Raw genomic sequence first — 22,975 nt, forward strand, 5'->3', positions numbered from 1 at the left:
GTTTTATTCTATAAACTACAGACAACATTTCTCTCAAATTCCACATAAAAAAACTGGAGCATTTATTTGCAGAAAATGAGAAATGGCTGAAATAACAACAAAAGATTCAGACCTCAAATAATGCAAAAAAAATAATTTCATAATTATAAAGTTTTAAGAGTTCCTTAATCATTATTTGGTGAAACAACCCTAGTTTGTAATCACAGTTTTCATGCATCTTGGCATGTTCTCCTCCACCAGTCTTACACACTACTTTTGGATAAAAGAATTTAAGCTTGGTTTGATGGCTTGTGATCATCCATCTTCCTCTTGATTATATTCTAGAGGTTTTCAATTTGGTAAAATCAAAGAAACTCATAATTTTTAGTGGTCTCTTATTATTATTATTCCAGAGCTGTATGTTGTCCTCCTCCACCGCGCAGAGGATAACCGTCCCGGATAACCTGTCCTGCGCTTCCCCCTGAAGTTTTACCCCGAATCTACCCCCTCTCTCCCTCCGTCTCCTTCGCCATGCCTGTAGGCTCCGTGCCCCGGGGTCGCTCCCTGAGCCCCGTGTCTCTGGCCCACAGCCTCTCCCGCCTGAGGGAGTTCAGGACGCGGACCCGGATCATGCTCTCACTCGGCGTCGCTCAGATGGTTCTGGGGAGCCTCATCCTGGCCGTGAGCTTCGCCGCGCTGGCCCTCACTACCTCCCCGCGGGTCCGGCACTCCTGCCCCTTCTGGGCAGGCTTCTCCGTAAGTTAGGCGCTTATTTATTACTTTCTTGTGTTTTATTTCGCTGGGAAATGTATTAGCTCAGAGTAATGCGGGGTTTTCTCCTTTTTCTTCTCTTTCTTCACCTCCTGAATGAGGAAGGAGCGCTGCTGCCTCTACGCCTCAGATCAGCCTTCAGGCTTTCCCGCCGACTCAGCAGCTCAGAGCGCGCGCGGGCGCACGTGCCGCTCTGACACTCTGAATTAGCATTAGCACAGTTATCCCATTATGCAGCTAACCGGTTTTATCGCTTATAAAATCTTTTCTCTACATTATTTTCCGCTTTTTATTGGTTTTCTGACTAAAACATAGGGTGTCTCTCTCTCACCATCAGGTTGTTGGTGTTTACTTTATTACAGTTATTGTTATTTCAACACTTCCTAAACTATAATTAGCTAACTAACTCATTTTCTTCAAGTAGCTAGTTACATATGGCATTTGTTAAGGCTGTTTAAAAATTAGCAGTGGTTTAAGAGTGGTTAAGTGTAAAATACTAAACCTAAAGATGAAGATTTAATATTTGTGGAACTTTTGTCTCTAAATTTGGCATATCTTAGAAATTAAAGGGCGTAAATGGGAGTTTGTTGCAGTATCAGAATTTACTCTAAATGAGATGCTGAAAAAATGCTGTGATGGTTGGACTGCTTTCATCCATACAACATTGTCTTAAGCACTGTTAATTCAGGTATAAAGCATTTTTGGTGACTTGGTGGATGACTAAATCCTTGCTTTCCATAGACATTGAAGTCATTGTTAGAATTAAGTGAAATACAATGGGAAATTTAATGAAATTATTTCAGGTAATCTGTCATAGCATTGCTTTTTTAGTCTTGGCTGTCTGTGTTGTGCATAACTATTGTGGGACTGCATGATATATAAAACTATCTCAGTAAACTGACTACTTGGTAATAGGGAATTATGGGTGTGGGTTACCCACAGCTAGATTAGGTTTAAATCAAGGTGAATCATCATTGAGCATCACAGTTCAGTCCAAGATTATCTCAAATGTGTTAATTCGAAAATACCGTTTTATATACTGTAGAACATCTGCTGCCTATAGACCTAACTTTACTGGACATTTGTGACCTGACCAAATATGGACTCGAGACTACCCAGAGTGCATTGCTTTGTCTGGTGCCATGACCCAGATCAACATCTGTTAAGTCCAGGGGGTCGCTGTAAAGAAAGGAAGGTCAGAAGTGTGTTGAAAGGAAGTGGAGTCAAATAAAGTTGCTTTGAAGGCCAATTCAAAGAAACACTTGCTCTTTGTGTGTAGATTATTTGTAGCCCTCTGTCTTAAATGCTTTGTTTTTTGGGGGTGGATAAGAAGTTAAATCCCAATCTGGGACAACTGATAGAATTCTTTTTACTGTATTTCGGATTCATCTGCTAGGAGCCTTGTATAGCAGCTGAGCAATTATCAGGTATAAGCTAGAAACACTGTTTATATGTTTACCCTTCTTGACTGTCCCACCACATTTAGGAGTTGAGTGTCTTTGGCTGCCTGCCTGCGCGGCATCTGGGCCGTCATCCTGCTTTTGGCACGCTGAGTGCTGAGAGAGAGAGTCGATGTCGTGGAGGGGCGAGGGGTCCCTGAGCAGCCGCTGGGCTCTGCGAGGATAAAACTGCTATTGGCACCAACTAAGTCCCAGCGTGGCTCAACCAAATCTAATATGATTTGAGGCCCCACTCCATGTGGCCTTATCGATGCCTGAGCCCCAGCACTTAGAAGCTCAGGCCGCTTTCTACCTCCCTCAGCTATATTCCCCTCACTTATCTGTCGTTCTCTCTTTTCATTTTTCAGTACATTTGCTGCGCATTACTTTCCGGTTCACTTCTTCTTATGGATCAGGGCCTTGTACTGCCAATCCTTCTCGCTTCTGACAGTTAAAGACTGCCATTTTTGTGTGTTTTGTAGTGGAACATCCAATGTTTTTGTATCCTGAAAAGGGAAAGGGGGTTAAAATTTCTCCCAAAAAATACACCTAAAATGCTGGTAAACCCTGATTCTAAATGTTTTGGGATATTTGCTTTGTGTCATTAAATCTAGCATACATGGATGAAGACTAGATCTCGCTAAGTTTATAAGGGTGTTAATGAGGATTTTGACCCAATGTGTTGCAATAACAGCCATTACTCTAGTCATAAGGCTACATGTTGGAACACAGATATGATTGCTTCCAACCACAAGAACAATAGTAAGGTCATGTACTGGTGTTGACTGATTAGTTCTGGAAAAAAAAACAACAGTTCAAATCATCCCAATAGTACTGGATGAAGCTTCATCACTCTAATGAAGAACACAGTTCCCTTGCTCCTCAGCCAAATGCTTGGGGGCTTTATATCCCACTAGCCAGGAAGATTGTGGATAATAGAAACTGTGTGAATATTGTGTGAAGTATACGGGACTGTCTATAAAAATTCTGTGTGTGTGGTTGTGTGGTCGCTGTCATAAGAGAAAATTGAATCAGTGAAGAAAAATGTAAACTTAACAAGCTTATCAAAATTTATAACACAGTGTAATTTCCACAGGCAGGTGGTTTTTGGAAATGGATATAGGAGATTTTGAGAGGGCTATGGTACTGTTTTTGTTTGCTAGAAACATAGATGTGACCTTGCTTGTATCTAAATGAATAAAAACAAAAAAAATACAAGAATATGTATGAAAAACATGACTGTTTTTTCTTTATGCACCCAAGCCACACCTTGTCCCAGAAAGCCAAGAGAGCGTCACTGTAATTCATCTATACGGTCCGAAGTAAAGAGCAGTGGTGCGTGAACTGCATTTTGGGGGCTTTAAAATTTCATGATGGCGAGAGTAAATATTTATGAGGCAATACTTCCATGATTTTGTGCAAGAGATGGGCGGAGCCTAACATCACTTGCATGTGGATGAGAATAAAAGGAAGGATGTGAGAGCTGGTCCATTGGGAGAGAGCAGTGTGTGTGTGTGTATATTTGTGAAGATAAGCAGTCTGGAGGTTGGAGGTGAGAGGCCATGTCTTGTGGCTCACTAATAGGTTTACGGCTGGAACGCTCCTGATAAGACCACCTCTTCCTTGGAGAAAGCCCACTGCTTCACTTATCTTGTCAAATTTGACGTTACATGTGTTTCATGGATTGTCATGTAAAACTTGCTTCATGTGGCATGGATGGCTGCTTATGAATAAAAGGGAAACTGAGATAGGATTACAGTTTTGTGCAGCTTTGGAGTGAATGGCTTTGTGCCCCTGCATTGTGAATATCAGCGTGTCAGTGCTGCTTTATAACGAGATGATGCATTTCCATATAAATAAAATTTATTACACCAACACAAATTTCAATTCACCTATTTAGGTGGTGAGTGTGATGATGCAATATGTTTTATTCATGTGGAGGTCAAGTAAACTCAGTGCATACATTAAAACACACACACATTCAGTTTAAATACAAAGTGAAGGCACAAGGCATTAGCCGTGGCTTGTTTGCATAGGTCAATGCACCAGTACAATAAACTAGTGAGCACAGAAATCCCTTGGGAATGCACACCACACACATTTGGTAGTGTGTTAGAGATGTGGAAGGTGCTTGTTTTAAGATTATATTTCTATATATTTTGCAGTTTAATTTTACTAATTAGCATCTCCATTCATATTTTGAAGTTACCAAATTTTCACATACAGTAAATTATTTTATTCAAATGAGAGAAAGGCATTGTAAACTGCTCTGTATTGATCTACAGTGTGAACAGTGGCGGTTCCTCTGAGCATGGTGCTAGAGCTGAGGGATTTTCTCCCTCATGCATAAGCTTCACTCCACTGCTCAGATCCTGAGGCTGCAGGCCAAATCCATACTCAAAGAGCAGCTAGCCTACAACAAACACATGCTACTGAGCCACCACCAACTGTGCCCTCAGCGTAGAAACAGAAAAGGAGGAAGAGTGAAACAGAAAAGGAAAGGATGCAATGTAACAATAAAGGAAGGAAAAAGAGCAAAACAACTGAAGGGAAGAATGGAAGGCGGTGCAATAACAACAGAAAAATGGATCACAACAACTGACGGGAAAGGAAAGAAGCAAAATAACTGACAGTTATAGGAGGGATCAGTGATTAAAAAGTGATTAAAACAACTCACAGAAAAGAAAAGGAGTGACAAGAAAAAGGATCACAATACCTGACTGGAAAAGGAGTAGTTTAACAACTGACAGGAGAAAAACAGAACAACTGACAGGAAATGAGTAGGATAACGACTTAAAGGAAAAACTACTTAAATGAGAAGAATATTAACTGATGGAAAAACCAATGGCATAAAAACTGAAATAAAAAGGAGTAGCATAACGAGTGAGATGAAAAACAATAGCATAACAGCTCACAGAAAAAGCATAGCTCAACAAATGACAAAATAACAGATAGCCTGAAATCTGACAGAGAAAGGGATAACATAACAACCAACAAGAAAAGGAATAGCATTTAAACTTAAAGAAATAAAAGCACAGTGGGCAAAAGGATTAGCGGCAGTAAATGAGCATAACAATGCACACAAATGGAAAGAAAAGGAATATAACATCGGAAAAAAAGATATGAAACTCAAGGACATAGATTGAAAGAACAACATGAATACAGACTGGCACTGAAACACAATACCAGGGAAGAAAATGCACCAGAAAGTAATACAACAGAATGGCAAAAGATAATGCCATGTAATTAATAAAAAACACAATCCCAACTCTACCTTTCTTTTCTCTCATCCCTCTGTATTTCACTTAGGGTTGCAGCGGTAACCGGTTTCACGGTATACCATGGTATTAAAATGCACGGTTATCATACCGTGTGTGTTTGCTTATTACCGGTAAAACGCAAGCCAGCGGAGAAACTCACCCGCGCATGCGCAACTCTGCTCCGCTTCAGCTGCTCAGCACACAGCGGTGAGAACAGCATAAAAGTGCATCAGACTAAACAAATCTCCGTCCGCCTAAAAAAAGGCTAAACTAAAATCAGCAGTGTGGGACTATTTCAGAGACGCGCCGAACGCACCCGAGGATGGTTATCCGATTTATAATCAATGTGGCCGTAAAGTCACAGCTAAAGGTGGACATACGTCAAACCTGTTCTCCCATCTCCAAGAACACCACCCCGCCGTGCAGCGCAAAGTATGTGTTTAGTAGGGGTGTCACGATTCTCTAAATCCTCGATTCGATTTCATTTTCGATTTGAGGGTCACGATTCGATTCGATTCTCGATTTTCTTGTTTTTTTTTTCTTGTTATTATTTTATGCCTCATAAAATTTAAATAATATATTTATTATTATTATAAATATTATAAATATTATTATTATTATTTATTAAGATATATATGGTAATGCCATCTAGTGACTTTTTTTGGTAGCAACAGTGTGCACTATTAAAACAAGCAGTTTATCAGAGCTGTGTGTGGATGGCTGGTGAAACTGCTCACTTACATGAAGCTGCAGTTCTTCATCCAACTACTAGTCGGAGCTGCAGCATTACCATATATATAAGTCACTAGATGGCATTACCATATATATCTTAATAAATAAACGCAAATAGCGCAGCGCGCTACGCAAATGGCGCGGCACCAACACAGCGCATCATGAGCGCAGCCCCGCCCTCAGTTCTGCTGTGTGAGAGACAGCTGCCTTTCAACCACGGAGGAGAAACTGAAAACGGATTTATAGAAATATAGACAGGGCTCTCAAGTTTTGAGTGTGATCACTGTTTTTTATCTGTCCAACGGGGGAGGGGGGGCGGGGGTTGGGCGCGCAGGTTTTGTATCTGTATCTAACGGAGGGGTGGGTGCGCGCAGGTGAGAGCGTGTGAACTCGCTGAAATGCGCTTTCCATTGAATTAAAAAAACATCTTGGTTGAAAGGCAGCTGTCTCTCACACAGCAGAACTGAGGGCGGGGCTGCGCTCATGATGCGCTGTGTTGGTGCCGCGCCATTTGCGTAGCGCGCTGCGCTATTTGCGTAGCGCGCGCGGGAGGGATCGTCGATCCTCTTTTTGACTTCGATACTCGAGACCATGACCTCATTTCGATTCGATTTCGATAAAATATCGAGATCGTGACACCCCTAGTGTTTAGTTTATAATTTTAATCTGAACATAAATAAAACCTCTTTGTAGTCGTGTACAACTCATGCAGTAAGCGCCCGCAAAAGCGCTGAGTTATCCGAAATTTGGGCACGCAGGTACAGGCGTGAAGTGCGTGCTACGACGGATTCACGTGTCCGTGTAAAGGTGCTCGCCGGACTGGATGTGAAAGACGCCATTCATTTACATGCGTTAATTTTCAAATTCTGACGTGCCTGTTTTTCATGTGTTAAAACCAGACTCAGAAATAAATCCCCTCTATCTGGTTATATACCAACTTGGCAGTAAAACGGACGTTTACAACAGTTGTTGATCAGACACTGACCCAGGCTCAGTTTATCAGATATTAAATAATTTAAACTTAAATAATTGTACTGAATAGTTTAAACACAGGATCTTTACTTCTTAGAGGACATGTAATGTGTGACACGTGTGTGTGTGTGTGTATATATATATATATATATATATATATATATATATATATATATATATAATTATATACACCCTTAATGACCTTAAGAGTAGTGGAAAAACCTGGTTTCCTTCACCTAATGGTGTACAGTTAATTTTTTTTAAGGAGACATTATCTATATAGTTGTTCCAGGTTTCTACAATAAATAGTTAATTGAACAAAAAACCTTTGTTGTAATTTCTTTAAGGGACAGTTTAATAATATATGTAACAAACTGTGATACCGTGATAACCGTGATACCGCGGTATTTTCTGAGACGGTTATCATACCGTGAAAATCTCATACCGTTGCAACCCTAATTTCACTACAATAGCACAATGGCATAACAGCTCACAGAAAAAGCATCTGACAAAAGAAGGAGTTGTGTAACAACTGACATGAAAATGAACAACAAGAACTGAAGAACTGGAGGTAAAAGAAGTAGCATAACAACTGACAAGAAATGGATAGCGTAACATCTGACAGGAAAAAGGAATGCAGAGAAAAAGGGAATAGCACAGTAACTGACAGGACAATGAATAGCATAACAACTGACAGGAAAAAGAAACAGCATAACAACTAAGAAGAAAAGGAAAAGCATACCAACTGACAAAAAACAAAAAGCGTAACATTTGACAGAGAACATCTGAGAGAAAGGAATAGCACAACAACTGACAAGAAAGGAAAAAGGAATTGCATTTAAACTCACAAAAATGAAAGCACATAAGGATGCATAAGGATTAGCAAAAGTAAATGAGCATAGCAATGCACACGAAAGGAAAGAAAAGGAATATAACATCTGACAAAAAAGATACGAAACTCAAGGACACGGACTGAAAGAACATGAATAAGGACTGCCACAGAAACACAATACAAAGAGAAGAAAATGCAGCGGAAAGTATTACAACAAACTGGCAAAAGATAATGCCATGTACTTGAAAAAACACAATCCCAACTCTACCTTTCTTTTCCCTCCTCCCTCTGTATTTTACTAAACGCCTCCCCCACCTCTCCATCTCAGCTGGAACATCAGTCAAACATAAAGAAGCTGCACACCATCGCTGTCCTCAGCAGGGAGGCCTGCGCTGATCAAGGAGGGGGGGGGCGTTGGCGCACATGTGTGTTTATGTGAGAGTTTGCACCCGTTTATTAGTATTCATAAGGGATAAGCCGGTGTGTGTGTAGCAGCCATTTTATGTTTAACCGAATTGTCAAGAGCCATAAACACACTGGCTATTCTTTCCTCAAAGCAATAAACTGCAGTTTAAATCCATGCTCTCATAACTGAACACACACACACACACACACACACACACTCATTAATCTCATAACGATTAGACAATTAATCATAGCAGATACTGTCTCAAGACTAATGAGTGAACAATAAACCTGCGCTTTTAAAGGTTAATCCAGGCAGAGGTCAGATAAGGAACAATAGCATCAGATTCATCACTGAGCTTAAAAATAGTCTGATCACACACACACACACACCTGCCCAGCCACGGCTAATTACCCGCACACTGAGAAAAGCATCAGTGGGGGCAAAAAGATGGCAGTAAGGTGGTGGTGGAACGTTTGCAGCTCTAAATAGCGTGAGGCTGCCGTTTCACGTTTTTGTGCACTACTGTTTACATTACATTACATTACATTTCATTTGGCAGACGCTTTTGTCCAAAGCGACTTACAATAATGAAGTACAAAGTAATAGGAATTTAGATAACCCATTTTTAGATAGGGCTTAAAGGAGGTCGAAGGGAAATAAAGGGATAGAGAAGTGAAGGAGGGGAAGAAGGAAATGGGGTTAGAAGTAGTTAGTTTGTTAGAGGTGTTACGAGAGTAAGTGCTCTTTGAAGAGCTCTGTCTTCAGGAGTCTCTTAAAGATAGCGAGAGATTCTACTGTGTGCTGCTCATTAACCCCTTAAGCCTCGTTCTATGCACTGTAGGCACTGGGCTTATTATTATTTACCTACTACATGGGAAACAATGCACAGCTATTAAGTTTCTATTACGTCTGTATATGAGAGAGGAACGAGAGTTCATGAAGATCAAATCCTCAGGGAAGCTAATTCCACGGCTGCTTTCTAATTAGATAAATGTTGGTCCTGTGGGCATATATTGTGTACATACAAATTGGGCTCTATGAATGCTAGGGCTTTCTACTATAAGGCTGCACAGTTTATCGTTTGAGCATCATCATCGCAGTGTGAACATTAACTATGGTCATTTAATTTGACGATAAATAACATTAAATATGAAAAAATAACATCATGCCAAGAGCTCCTTGATACAAAAGGAAAATGTGCATTGTAATCAAGTTCCATGACATACAGCTCTGGAAAAAAAGAGACTTAAAAATGATGAGTTTCTTTGATTTTACCAAATTGAAAACCTCTGGATAAATCAAGAGATATAATCATGAGAAAGATTAATGATCACAAGCCATGATGAAACCAAGCTTGAACTGCTTGAATACATGTATCCAAAAGCAGTGTGTAAGACTGGTGGAGGAGAACATGCCAAGATGCATGAAAACTGGGTCCAAACCAGGGTCATTCCACCAAATATTGATTTCTTAAATCATAATTTTAAAAATAAACTCTAGTCTACATGCACATGCATATACATATATTTACTTTGGTATAATATTGGGTGGTTCCAATTTATGTAAGGTTTGCAGCTCACTAATAACTAACACCTCTGATGTAACTTTACTGACATAGATTGTATCAAACTTAACTGTATTGTTTTATTTAAGTTATTAAGTATTAAGCATGGGTTATCAGGGCAGAGGTCCTGAGTGACTTTGTACTTACTTTTTTATTTAATTTAAGCATCTTCTGACACAGAATCAAGATGCTGATTAATACACTACAGTAAAATCACTTTTATGTTGTGGCTGATTATGAATTAATAATTTGTTTTGATTTGATAATTGAAGTTAAACTTATGTATTGCCGTTCTAGACATCCACAGGTGCTTTAAAATAACGTTTTAACACAAAATCATTTACACTCATCCACACACACACACACACACACACTGGTGGGAAGCAGCAGCCAATCATGCTCAGCGTAATCTCAACCGGAAACAACCGTCCACCTGGAGAACTGCATCATGAGGAGCTGACCCAGCACAGACTGCCAATCCATATCTGGGCATACAGACATACACATGCCATTTGGCACCCACTATCAGACTTCACTCTAATTCATTTTGCATCACTTTGCCATGAGCATAGAGGCCACGATTTAACTTCACTCACAAGATAACACCTCACAACTTAACAATATATATGTGTGCACTGTCTGGCACTTCATAATCAATTTACATACTTTTATCCTATAACTTTTGGCATATTTAGAGTATATTCGTTGTCCTACATGTATTTTTTATAATTTACTCTTTATTAGGCCTGCTTGGAGTGCGTACATAATACACACACATTCACCTAGTTTGTTGTATTAGTAGAGAGTGTGTGTGTGTGTGTGTGTATACTCCAGGCTGCTCTGCGACTGGGAGCAGAAAAGCAGGCCACCTCTTGCTCTTCAGAAACATTCACTTAAAGAACATCGTACTCAGGAGCTCTTCAGAGCACGCTGCCTCCCTGTAAGCACATGCAAGGAAGGCGATGTGTGTGTGTGTGTGTGTGTGTGTGTGTAGTCTGCCAGTTTTCCCTCATTACAGCCCGAGAACTCTCTGCTCTACTTTGAAAGAGAGTTATATATTCACACACTCAGAGACACACAGACGTTACACCCTATTCAAGGATAAACACTCTCATGGGCATACGTGCCAGCATAAATAGCTGGGGTGGTGTTTGTGCGGTTTGCATGGTGTTTGCGTGTACTCACACACTTCTGTGTACACTAGGGGTGTCACGATCTCGATATTTTATCGAAATCGAATCGAAATGAGGTCACGATCTCGAGTATCGAAGTCAAAAAGAGGATCGACGATCCCTCCCGCGCGCGCTACGCAAATAGCGCAGCACGCTACGCAAATGGCGCGGCACCAACACAGCGCATCCTATTCATTTAAATAGAGATAGGCACTGCATGAGCGCAGTCGGCGGGAGTGTGATCACTGTTTTTATCTGTCCAACGGGGGAGGGGGGGCGGGGGGAGGGCGCGCAGGTTTTGTATCTGTATCTAACGGAGGGGTGGGTGCGCGCAGGTGAGAGCGTGTGAACTCGCTGAAATGCGTGTGTCAGTCTGACTTGAGAACACTGACTATAGATCACAGTGAGGTGGATTAAAAATCTTAAACTTATAATTGACTACACCTGTTGCTTTCCATTGAATTAAAAAAACATCTTTCTCTCAGATAAAGTAAACACAAGCGTGTTTCTGACTAAAATAAAAGCTTTTCAGGAGAGATATAAGTTATGTGTAAATATTTATAAGACAATACCCACATCACTTATCTAACCAGCCTGTACTGATTTCTGCCCCCCAATAATGCTTTCAATAACCTCTTGTAACCCCTGGGAGCCAGGGGTTACACTCTAATAGCCTTTAATAGTCTTCAGTAGCCTTTAAAAGACTTACCTGGCGGCCGTGGTGTGTCCACTAAACTCCGTAGTTATAAACATCCTGAGGTTAGCAGCGCGCTAAGTGACCTGTTTATAATGTAATCCGAGCAGTGCCTCCGTGTCGGCTGTTCTAACCTGCTGCTGTTAGCTGCTTGGGCTGAAAGATGAACTGTAGTGAGCTGTATTATCCGGTTAGTGGGGTTAAAACCTTTATTTGTTTACAGAAACAGTAAAAACGGACTGGCTGAGCTCTGTAGCCCGTGGCTGGGCTGTACTGAAGTAGTGACTGAGTGAAGAGAGCGGGGCTTGTGCTGCTGCAGCTCCGACTAGTGGTTGGATGAAGAACTGCAGCTTCATGTAATGAGCAGTTTCACCAGCCATCCACACACAGCTCTGATAAACTGCTTGTTTTAATAGTGCACACTGTTGCTACCAAAAAAAGTCACTAGATGGCATTACCATATATATCTTAATAAATAATAATAATAATATTTATAATATTTATAATAATAATAATAATAATAAATATATTATTTAAATTTTATGAGGCATAAAATAATAACAAGAAAAAAAAACAAGAAAATCGAGAATCGAATCGAATCGTGACCCTCAAATCGAAAATGAAATCGAATCGAGGATTTAGAGAATCGTGACACCCCTAGTGTACACACACCCCGATTTTTTTAATACTGCCCTATTTCAGAACACTTTCATAAACCCTTTACATTATTACGGTTAGTTCTACACTGATGCTGATAAATGCTGTACTGGAACACACAGTGTAGTGTATTTCTAGAGTTGAATAACTACTGTTCTGTCTTCTGCTCTTAATGTTACTGATTAACATTTAGTACTTTAGTACTAGTTATTAATTATTAGTAATTATCAATGGTTTCTAAATAAGTAGCATGTACTACATTATTAATACTTATTGAATGATTAGTAGATATTGAAAGACAGATTAGATACAGATGAGATCTGTTAGGATTCCACCAATATTGATTTCTGAACCCTTAAAACTTTTTGGATATTAACTTGTTTCCTTTGCATTATTTCATTATTTGCATCTTTTTTCCCCATGTCTGCCATTTCTCATTTTCTGCAAAGAAAAGTGACAATATATTTATTTAAAATTTGGGAGAAATGTTTTTCGTAGTTTATAGAATAAAAGAGCATTGTTTATTTTAATTAAACAACTTATTCAGAAGTGGTCTCGCATTTTTTCCAGTGCTGTATATATAGGCAATAACTAAAAATAATAAAAGACAGTTAAAAAAAGGTAAAAGACAAAATAAATGACAAAAGTTAAAAATGCTAACAGCAGCAATCAAAGCATTAGTTTCCTTTATAAATATTGTTGTTGTTTGGTTGAGTATAGTTGGTATCATACAGATGCACGATAATTATATCGAAATTATAACGCTATCAGAATTTAAAAGCGATACTTGCTGTCAAATTTATTGTAAGCTTTTTTTTATTGTAACCAGGTTACACTGGCCTCGCTTCTACAATTGGCCAACACTGGCTGTGCTAAAATGATTGATTTAAGCTCATTTGTTAAATTAATCTGGTCTTTCTGTAAGTTATAAAATGTCTATGCATACATGCATGTGTTGATATAGTAGCTGTCCTATGAAAAACACTTATCTCCATTTTTGTTGATTTTTATTTTACTACATAATTTGAACAGACAAACTGTCCCTAACACTGTGCCAACATTTCTTGATGAATGGACCAATGGTCTTTAAAATGACCTGAAATAAACTCTTTTTACATTGCCTTCCATGGACAGTTTACAAGGTTTTTTCTCTCTCCTGTAAAGTTGCTGTTTTGGAGATAGTGTGGAGATGGTGCTTTTTATTGGATAGCGACGATATGTACAGGTATAATATTGGATATTGGGATTACTTCAAAATTCCCACATGGATGCATCCCTAATCATATCAGTACTATGGCAAGCAGATGCTTGAAGATCAGGTATTGATTGTTATGGACTAAATGAATGGTATTAGTGTGTTTCCTAACTGCAGTGTTTATTCTACACGTGTTTCTATCCCAGAATCCTGGGATGCTGACAAAGAGAGAGAGAGAGAGAGAAAGAGAGAGAGAGCAATACTACTGAACCAAGCTTACCCATAGTCATGCTATCTCTATATCTCCCGCGTTCCATTTCTAAATACAATAAAGCTGTACCTTCTTCCTCTCCTCTTTTTCTTTTCTCACGTTTTCCCTCTCTCTCTCTATCCGAGTCTTTGTGTCTGCACGCACAGTGTGTAGTTCTTGGTCTGAGGGCCATCACCTTGAACAGTTCTCTCTCTGTTATCTCCATCAAAGAAGACCTCAGAAGCTGCTGTTCTTTTGAGTTAGAGGAGAGCTGCTGGTCAGTTATTGTATTTAGTTTTCATAGTGTGCACGTGCGGACGTGTGTGTAGGCATGTGTGTGTAGGCTTTTTCAGTGCTGTGTGTGGGATTACATCAAAGGCTAATGTGGATTCCATATTCTGGAGCTGATATTTGATCATAATGAGTTTACAGGCTTATGACAGCTTTACTGCACGCGCGTGCGTGTGTGTGTGTGTGTGCGAGAGAGAAATGATTCAATAAAACAAGCCTTTTGAATGAATATATACACTACACTGTGTTCCAAATTATTATGCAAATAATATTTTCTCAGATTTTCCAAAATTACCTATATGAATTGCAGTCATTGTCATTTTCTAGTCATCGACTATTAGAGTACAATTGAAAGGTTTTTGAACAAACTGCCAATGATAACAGTATATTTAAAAAAAAAAATTAAACACTCAAAATGCACTCAAAATGCATGTTCCAAATTATTATGCACAGCAGAGTTTTCAACCTTTTTATTTTTATAAAGAACAAAAAATTGGTCATTTATGAAATTATAAGCATTAGCAGGTTATTACAAACTGAAATCAAACAGTTTTCCAGTCAAAACTTTATTCTAGGAGATGTTACAATTGCACATAGGACCCCTTGTTCGAAAGGATCTTCTGAACTCTCTTGTCCATTGAATTTGTCAGATTTTGGGTGGTATCTGCTTAAATTGTTTTGCATGCGGACAGAATACCCTCCCAGAGCTGTTGCTTAGATGTGAACTGCTTCCCGCATCATAGACACTCCTTTTGATGATGCTCCAGAGGTTCTCAATAGGGTTGAGGTCAGGGGAGCATGGCGGCCACACCATAAGTTTGTCCCCTTTTATGCCCACAGCAGCCAGAGATGCAGATGTGTTCTTTGCAGCATGAGACGGTGCATTATCATGCATGAAAATGATCTTGCTGCGGAATGCACGATTCTTCTTCTTGAACCATGGCAGGAAGTGCTGTTTGAGAAACTTCACATACATTATGGAGGTCATCTTTACCCCTTCAGGGATCCTAAAGGGCCCGACAATCTCTCTCCCCATGATTCCAGCCCAAAACATTACTCCACCTCCTCCTTTTTGGAGCCATAGCCTTTTTTGCATGGGGTGTCCATCAACCAGCCATCCACCACTCCATCCATCTGGACCATCGAGTGTTGCACGGCACTCATCGGTGAAAAAAACAGTTTTGAAGTCAGTCTTCATGTATTGTTTGGCCCACTGGAGCCATTTCTGATTGTGTGCATTGGGTAGAGGAGGTCGACAGGATGGAAGGACCCTGCATCTTGTTATTCGGGGGATGTTGGAGGCACCAGCAGCTTCAAAAACTTGTCTGCTGCAATGACAAGGCATTTTTGCAGCTGCTCTTTTAACTTGACAGAATTGCCTGTTGGAAAGAGTCCTCAATTTTCCTTTATCAGCACGCACACGTGTGTGCTCTAAATCAGCTACATACTTCTTGATTGTGCGATGATCACAATGAAGTGTCTTGGCAATGTTGATTTTAGTCATGCCTTGACCTAAACACTCCACAATTTGTTGCTTCTCAGCAGCCGACACATCCTTTTTCTTTCCCATTTTGGCTGAAAATGTAGGCTGCTTAATAATGTGGGACAGCCTTCTTAAGTAGTCTTGCCTTTAATTGGACACACCTGCCAAACTAATTAGCACAGGTGTCTGCAATTGCTTTCAGTGATATAAAGAGCCCTGACACACATCACCATCGATGAGTTTAACTGACAAACAAAAAAATCTTACCTTATCACTCCTAAACACTTTTTGCATAATAATTTGGAACACAGTGTATATACTGTTGTCTTATTATAGTTATAGTAGTTTTACAAGTATTGTGCTGTATTTTGTTGCAGTACTGCACTTTCAAGTATTCCACTCTAAATGAACAGTAAAATACTACCAATCTATTTAATAAATTTGAGTTATTTTGCATTAGATGTGGAAAAGAATCCTTTTAAAAAAACTTTAAAGTGTGTCTCAGCTGTTCAATTGAGGTCATATTTATAAAATATATACAGCTTTGGAAAAAAAAAAAAAGAGACCCCCTAAAAATGCCAAGTTTCTTTGATTTTACCTAATTGAAATCCTCTGGAATGTAATCAAGAGGAAGATGGATGATCACAAGCCATCAAACCAAACTGAACTGTAAGACTGGTGGAGAGTAAAAAAAACATATCTGAGCAGTTCTGAGCAGCCTGGGCATTCTTTCGCAGAGGCAACATTGTAGCCTATGAGGTTTATCTGAGAACATGCCAAGATGCATGAAAACTGTGATTAAAAAAACAGGGTTATTCCACCAAATATTAATTTCCCATTAAAATGACCTCAGTTTTTATACAGTATAAATGAAAATCTCATTACGTCACTAGTGTCTTTGATTGTGTTTAGGATTAGGTTACTTTTTGGCTTATAGAGACACTGTATTTATGTATACTGTTTGTAGACACCTGCTCATCTCAAGTTGAGTTTAAAATCAAGGGTATTAAACATCAGTTTGTTTCCCTTTATGGATAACTAATGGATTATTAGTTATAGATCAAAATGCCACTGAGGCTTATTCCAGAGGTACTGTCTGGAACTCCATTACTCTATAGAAGTCAGTTCCACTTCCAGTGCTGCAGGGCTTTATTCCCACCTTTTATATACCAGATGGCATTGGGCATGGTCACTTTGAACCAGAGGGCACCAACCCTGTTGCTGGAGAGTGTGGATTGATATTTCCTGTTATTGTTTTTTTTTTTTTTTTGCTATTTCTAATAAGGTACAAACAAGAAATTATATCAAATATATCAAATAATTTCAGCTTTTTAAAGGTGAAGTAAAAGCTGGTCACAAATAAGGCAGATGTGTGTGTGCATGTGTTCACTTGCAGACATGCATGTGTGTGTGTGTTTGCATGGGGGATGGTGATATATTGAGGAAATGAGTGAGTAGGAGGACAGCGTAAGTGGTCTCCAGATGAAACAAAACCCGTCTCAAGCCTTTAATCCATCACAGCCTTTTTCCTACCAGCGCCTCCCCACATTAAACAAGCCCAAATAAAAACAGTGTCTCCTCACACTCCGCTAAATAAAAACACTATCACTCCCCACGACGCTCGCTAACCCAGCTGAACACAGCCGTTTCCTCCTCTTTAATCAAGTGGTTTCAATGTGGTGGCTGGAGTTTACAGTACACATATTCCTCTTGTAGTTTGAATGGAAGAAGGGAGTCACTGTCGGGCCGTTATTTTGGATGTGCTGTCAGGCATTAACATGCTATCATTGGCTCTGATTAAGTACCAGTGTTGCTGATAGTGTGTTTCATACAGAGCAGAGTCTAGTCTTTGAAGGCCAGCTTGTTTGTAGTGTCTCAGTATGTTGGCGTTGGCCAGAATTCAGGATGTGGCTCTTTTGTTTAGCTTTGAAAATCGTCTGCTGTCACACTACTGCTGTTGGTGCTTTGTGTGTGTGTTGGGGGGGGTGATGGGTAAAGGAGTCATTGTGTGAGGATTGGCTGCTTTTGATTGGCTGGACACTGGAGGAGGCGTGAGCAAAGCTACTCCTCATGGGAGTAGAAGAACCAGGCCAAAGATAGATAGAGTGAGACAGAGAGACAGACAGAGATATATATATGTGGAATGAAAAAGTCAAAACAAAATTGGATGGGTCAGCAGGCTGGACTCGAGAGAACCGATTCTCCACACCTCTAATAGATGCCGCCGCCTCAGACCGCCTTATGACTGCGACCGAAAAAATAATTCAAATGTCATTCAAATATTTGCGTTTTTCGAGCCCCGAGTGAGGATGGCACTAGTGGCGGGCTCGAACCAATGCTTTGATCATAATAGAATGTAAATGGATTATTTTGTTTGCTTTAGACTGGGGTTGTAAGCGTTGACCCGAATCTTCTCCACACTTCTCCTCACTTCTCTGAATGAGGAAGTCTTTACCACGTCCCCAGCTTCAGCTGAATGTTATTACCTCCACGTATTCAGCCAAGGTGAGGAATTTAGAAGGTCTAATCTTAGTACAGGTGCAAGCTAATTGAATGTGGCTTCCTCTGAATGACTGGAGTAGGTTTAAGCGAATGAGGAAAAACTTTTAGAAAATAAGCCTTTTAATTGTGCTTCTAAATCTACTGTCATTTTTGGGAGATTGGTAGTTCTACAGTTCTGGACTTCCACAAAGCCAAAGGCCTTAAGTGCATTCTCTCACCTATATATACTGAATATATATATTTGTTTCCCTGGTCCAGATCAGTTGATCAGTCTGTTTACTTGTAGCATTTTCCTCTCAGTTTGGTTTGTTTTCACGCACGCAAAAACCTAAACGCTCAAAAATGCGGCCCAACAAACCATGCGAGCATGTTGTCTCCTCTAATTGGTCAGAGATCTCTGTTGTGTGAGCAAGAAAGTAAATATAGCTAGAAGGTCTTGTGTTCCAGACCTGCATGTATATTTGCGTGCAGTGTGAAGCTGCTTTAACACTGAACATAAAAAAAAAAAAATGGCGCTGGGTTTTTAAACATAATGTTTTTGATGTTCAATGTAAAACAGCTTAGCATGGAGAAGCAGCAGACATGGCATTAGTTCATACCTGTAGTGATTATCTGGCCAATAAATCAGGTTAAACTGCACCTGAACAGCAGTTTAGCTCAAACATATAGGAGGAGTATACTCGATAGTTGGAACAGATAAAGGTTGGATCACATTCTCACCACAAACGAACCACTCCAGAGTTTGTTTGGGCGTAGACCGAGACCACCTTCACTCTAGGGTCTCTTGGCTGGCGTGGTTTTGCCGAAATTAACCGCAACAAGAGTGCAAACAAAGCAAAGTCCTTTTAACTGGACCAAAAAGTGCTGGAGTAAAAAGAAAAAAAAAACAAAGAAAACACCAACAGAAACTTCAAAACAGGCACTTCGCCATTGTTCCAGTGTGTCTGGAACAATGCATTCACACTAACAAACTGTAAATGCTTTCGAATACACGTTTACCCAGTGCTGTCTAAACTTTGATTAGTGATTTATCGTCCAGAGGTGGAAATGTGAGCTGAAAAGTACCCGCTGTGGTTTGGGGGATTTATCTATATGAATTAAGATCGCTTTTGCATGCTAATTGGCAAATGAGAGGCTTGCCTGAGAGGAGAGGCCATGATGGGAGTTGCTCATTTCCTGTGTTGGGTAAATTGCTTTTTACAGGCACTGAATATGGAATGTGATTAAAGATGGAGGAGTGCAGAGGGTTGGGCCACTTTTAATAACGGCTCTGCCAATATCTGGAAAAAGGACAAATATGCAGAAAGACGCGTGGCTGGGTCTCTTGCTGTGGACTGCATTAAAAACAGACAGAAGAAGAGGCTCTGTAATAGGAATGATAGTATCTTTTTGAGTAGGAAACATGACCCACATGACCTGGGGCTGGGCAATATGACGAAAAACTCGTATCTTTACATATGTTTAAGAGAAATTATCCTATATAATGAAAATCGTAATAAAATATAATGTTTAAGGAACAAAATCATATAACGCACACTTAACAGACTGGTTTCTCTCACACATTGATTCTATAGGAAATAGAAATAAGAATAAAAAATCAAAATAAAAAGTGCAAACAATAAGTGCAAACCACAACCAGTCATATTAAGCCTAGGGTTTGTGTTTTTTCTCCTTAATCTCTTGTAATTTAACTATACATAACCATAACCAGTTATACTAAGACTATGCTTGAAGTGCAAACAGAGACATTTTTTAAAATACAGTACAGAGATAAGGGATTAGTACAACTGCCTATGAAACAGTCACATGTAGGATTTACTTACAGTATTTATATATGGTTTGTGTCTTGTTGGTCACTCTGTTACCATTTATTGTTTCCACTGGAGCCAAAATGCAGCCAGACATACAACTTAAAAGTAGCAGAAGCATCTTCTAAAGAAATGCCTGAATTTTCCTCTTCGGCTGAGAGCTGCTCTCACTGCTCAGTCACACACTCGCTGCTATCGCTACTGTGTTGCCAGATCCTTCTTAAAAAGTTCACACTAAGCGTTTTTTTTTCCTGCGAGACAGGTTTGAGCTTAACGAGAAAAATCGTCATGTTTTAATCTCACGAGATTTCGACACACCCCTATTAATGAATGAAAAGTATCATGTTCAATCAGACATATAGCCCTTTACCTTTGCTTTAATGGTGCTTTAACCAATCAGACAATGTGCAAAAATACATTGGATCCAATCACCTTTGGGGAAACGACAAGACAGAACACCCAAGACTTATCGTTTTATTCTTTTTACTATAGATCCGATCTGTGTTTTTGGAGCCCATTACCAATTGTCTTTCACATTGATCAGCTGATCGCCAATACCGATTAAGGGCGGGGCTAGATGCCACATTAAAGCCATATAGAGACCAGGCCATATTGGTACCGATCCCTCTAATTATAGCCATATCTAAGCAAACATTGAAAATCTAAGCTGACAGCTGATTTACCAAAATAAATTGTTTTCAGGAGAAATATTTGTGTTAATAGTAGGAGTGCACTATGTCGGTCAGGTTTTTGGGTATTTAAAAACCGTCCAGTAAATAACCGGCCAATAAATCGTTCCATCTCTAATACTCTAATACTCTCTCCTCTGCATGATTCGTTCAATCAATTCAGTATACTGAAGTCCAGTCAATAATAAAATTTGCTGATTTCCTCCCATTTTTCCTAAAATAATATGACTTATTTTAAAGTCTGCCTCAGTCATTAATCTTTCATGCCGTGTCCTCGTTTTTAGCGTGCTTCCAGAAATCGCTGTGTGTTGTGAACTCCCCGGTGCTCCCACAAGCTGTTCAGGTGTCTGCGGTCAGCAGTAATTCACTCACATTGTGCTTTTCTTCATTATAAACGAGCTCATTTTTCCTATCATTTCAGTCGGCCTTCTCAAGGGAGTCTGGCTCTTCCAGCTAAGCTAACATTCCTCTCCTCTCTCATCTCTCATTCTGAGGATCATGTGTTTCTTTTCTTCTGCTAAATAGGCCTGCGAGGACTACTCAAGATTGTGGCCACTGCTCTGAATCTGGCCCTCAGATGCGTTATGAGAGGTTATGACTGCAACAGGAGTTTTATACAGTGCTGAGATGAAGAGACAAATTGCGTATGGACTATATTGGCTTGGCTCACTACACTGAAGACATTTCAGCCAAAAGCTTGGGACACTGTAGACCTCACTGTTGAAAAAAAAAAAAGTCATGCGTCATTCGGTAGATGGCATCATGCCAACATTAGGAACTCTGGCTCTAATGGATTTCTTGTATGGTAAATTGGGCTGCTGTTGTGCAGTTATTGTACAATATATCTTTACCATCCAATGAAAAACAAGCATCAATTTTTGACGATTTTTTGTTTACTACATACTTTGAATACAGAAACTGTCTCTTACTGTGTCAAAATGTTGATGAAGTCTTGATGAATGGACTAAATTCTCCAAATGAAATTCTCCAAAATATTTTCAAGGACTCATGAGTTGTATTATTGAGAATGAGCCAGAATTTCAAATGAATTTTGGATATTTAACAGTGTTTTATGTGCTAATGTCGGAGTATATTTTAAATAAGTCAAAGTTAATTGCTCATTGCTGTTTATTGTAATTATATCACTGGCATGACATGGGCTTACAGTGACATTAATATAGTTTATTGCAACTATTTCTCAGACAATAAATTGTCTAAAAGAAAAGGTATTGTCAGGCCCAATCCTGTGTATGTTTTCCCCCAAATATATCTGGATCTTCTGAATAATGTAATGTATTTTTGGAATACTCCTTAATCAGAATTACTATGTTCACATTTATGTTACTATTCAGCTAAAACTGGATTGTGTTTTGAAATGTCTTGTTCGAGTTAAAGCCTCCGCAATGTGAAATATTTGCAGAGAAAACAAACAATTGATAAACCACCTACACAACAAAGCCTGTGATTGGATGGTAAAAAAAAAATAGGCATACCATGACACAAACACAGGTGCCCTTCAGGTCCTCTTTCTCTTCTATCATTTATTATATATGTTCTGTTTTCAACAATAGCTCACACACTGCCATACATATTAAGTTCTATTACTACTGGAAAATAATAATCCCAGTTATATCATAAAATATTCCAGTGTAATCTGCAGTTGTGTTGCAGTTGCCTACATTCATTGCAGGTCAGTGCAGCGTTCTTTAGCTTCCGCAGAGCATGGCAAAATTCATGTAAATTGTGTTTTTTTGCCAGTCCTTTAACTCCAGCTCTTCCCCACCTGATCCAGCTAATGGAGGTCTCCAGGAGCTGATCCGAATATTAGAGCCAGGTGTTGCTGATCACATTCTCTCCGCTCCGGTCTGCCACTCAGGCTCAGAGTATTACACTTTGCTATTTACAAGCCTCAGACAAAGATAGGGCTTACCCCAGTAAAACACTGTCCCTTGCGCCGTGTCTAGAATACTCTCTGCATAAAATGCTGGGAGCAAATAATCAGACTTTTATGTGCATAACCCCTTCCAGTTACAGCGGGATTAGGAGTTTTACAAGCTTCCCCTCCTCACAGCAGCCAGTATTTTATGAATAATGACAGCAAATCAGAGATATATTATAATATATTAGGGGTGTCACGATCTCGATATTTTATCGAAATCGAATCGAAATGAGGTCACGATCTCGAGTATCGAAGTCAAAAAGAGGATCGACGATCCCTCCCGCGCGCGCTACGCAAATAGCGCAGCGCGCTACGCAAATGGCGCGGCACCAACACA

The 22,975-nt window shown here is 39.6% G+C and overlaps 1 protein-coding gene across 2 annotated transcripts in view; it reads left to right on the forward strand.

Annotated features, from left to right (window-relative positions):
• Positions 1-217: 217 nt before the first annotated feature.
• The window catches only part of fam189a1 (family with sequence similarity 189 member A1), a 264,477-nt gene continuing 241,719 nt past the window's right edge, over positions 218-22,975 (forward strand). For both annotated transcript variants that reach the window (XM_049471052.1, XM_049471053.1), the window contains exon 1: positions 218-735. In XM_049471052.1, the coding sequence (XP_049327009.1) occupies positions 511-735 (225 nt within the window). In that variant the 5' untranslated portion in view covers positions 218-510. The remainder of the gene's footprint in view (positions 736-22,975) is intronic.

The sequence above is a fragment of the Astyanax mexicanus genome, chromosome 23 (assembly GCF_023375975.1).
Source record: "Astyanax mexicanus isolate ESR-SI-001 chromosome 23, AstMex3_surface, whole genome shotgun sequence".
In the NCBI taxonomy this organism is placed as follows: domain Eukaryota; kingdom Metazoa; phylum Chordata; class Actinopteri; order Characiformes; family Acestrorhamphidae; genus Astyanax; species Astyanax mexicanus.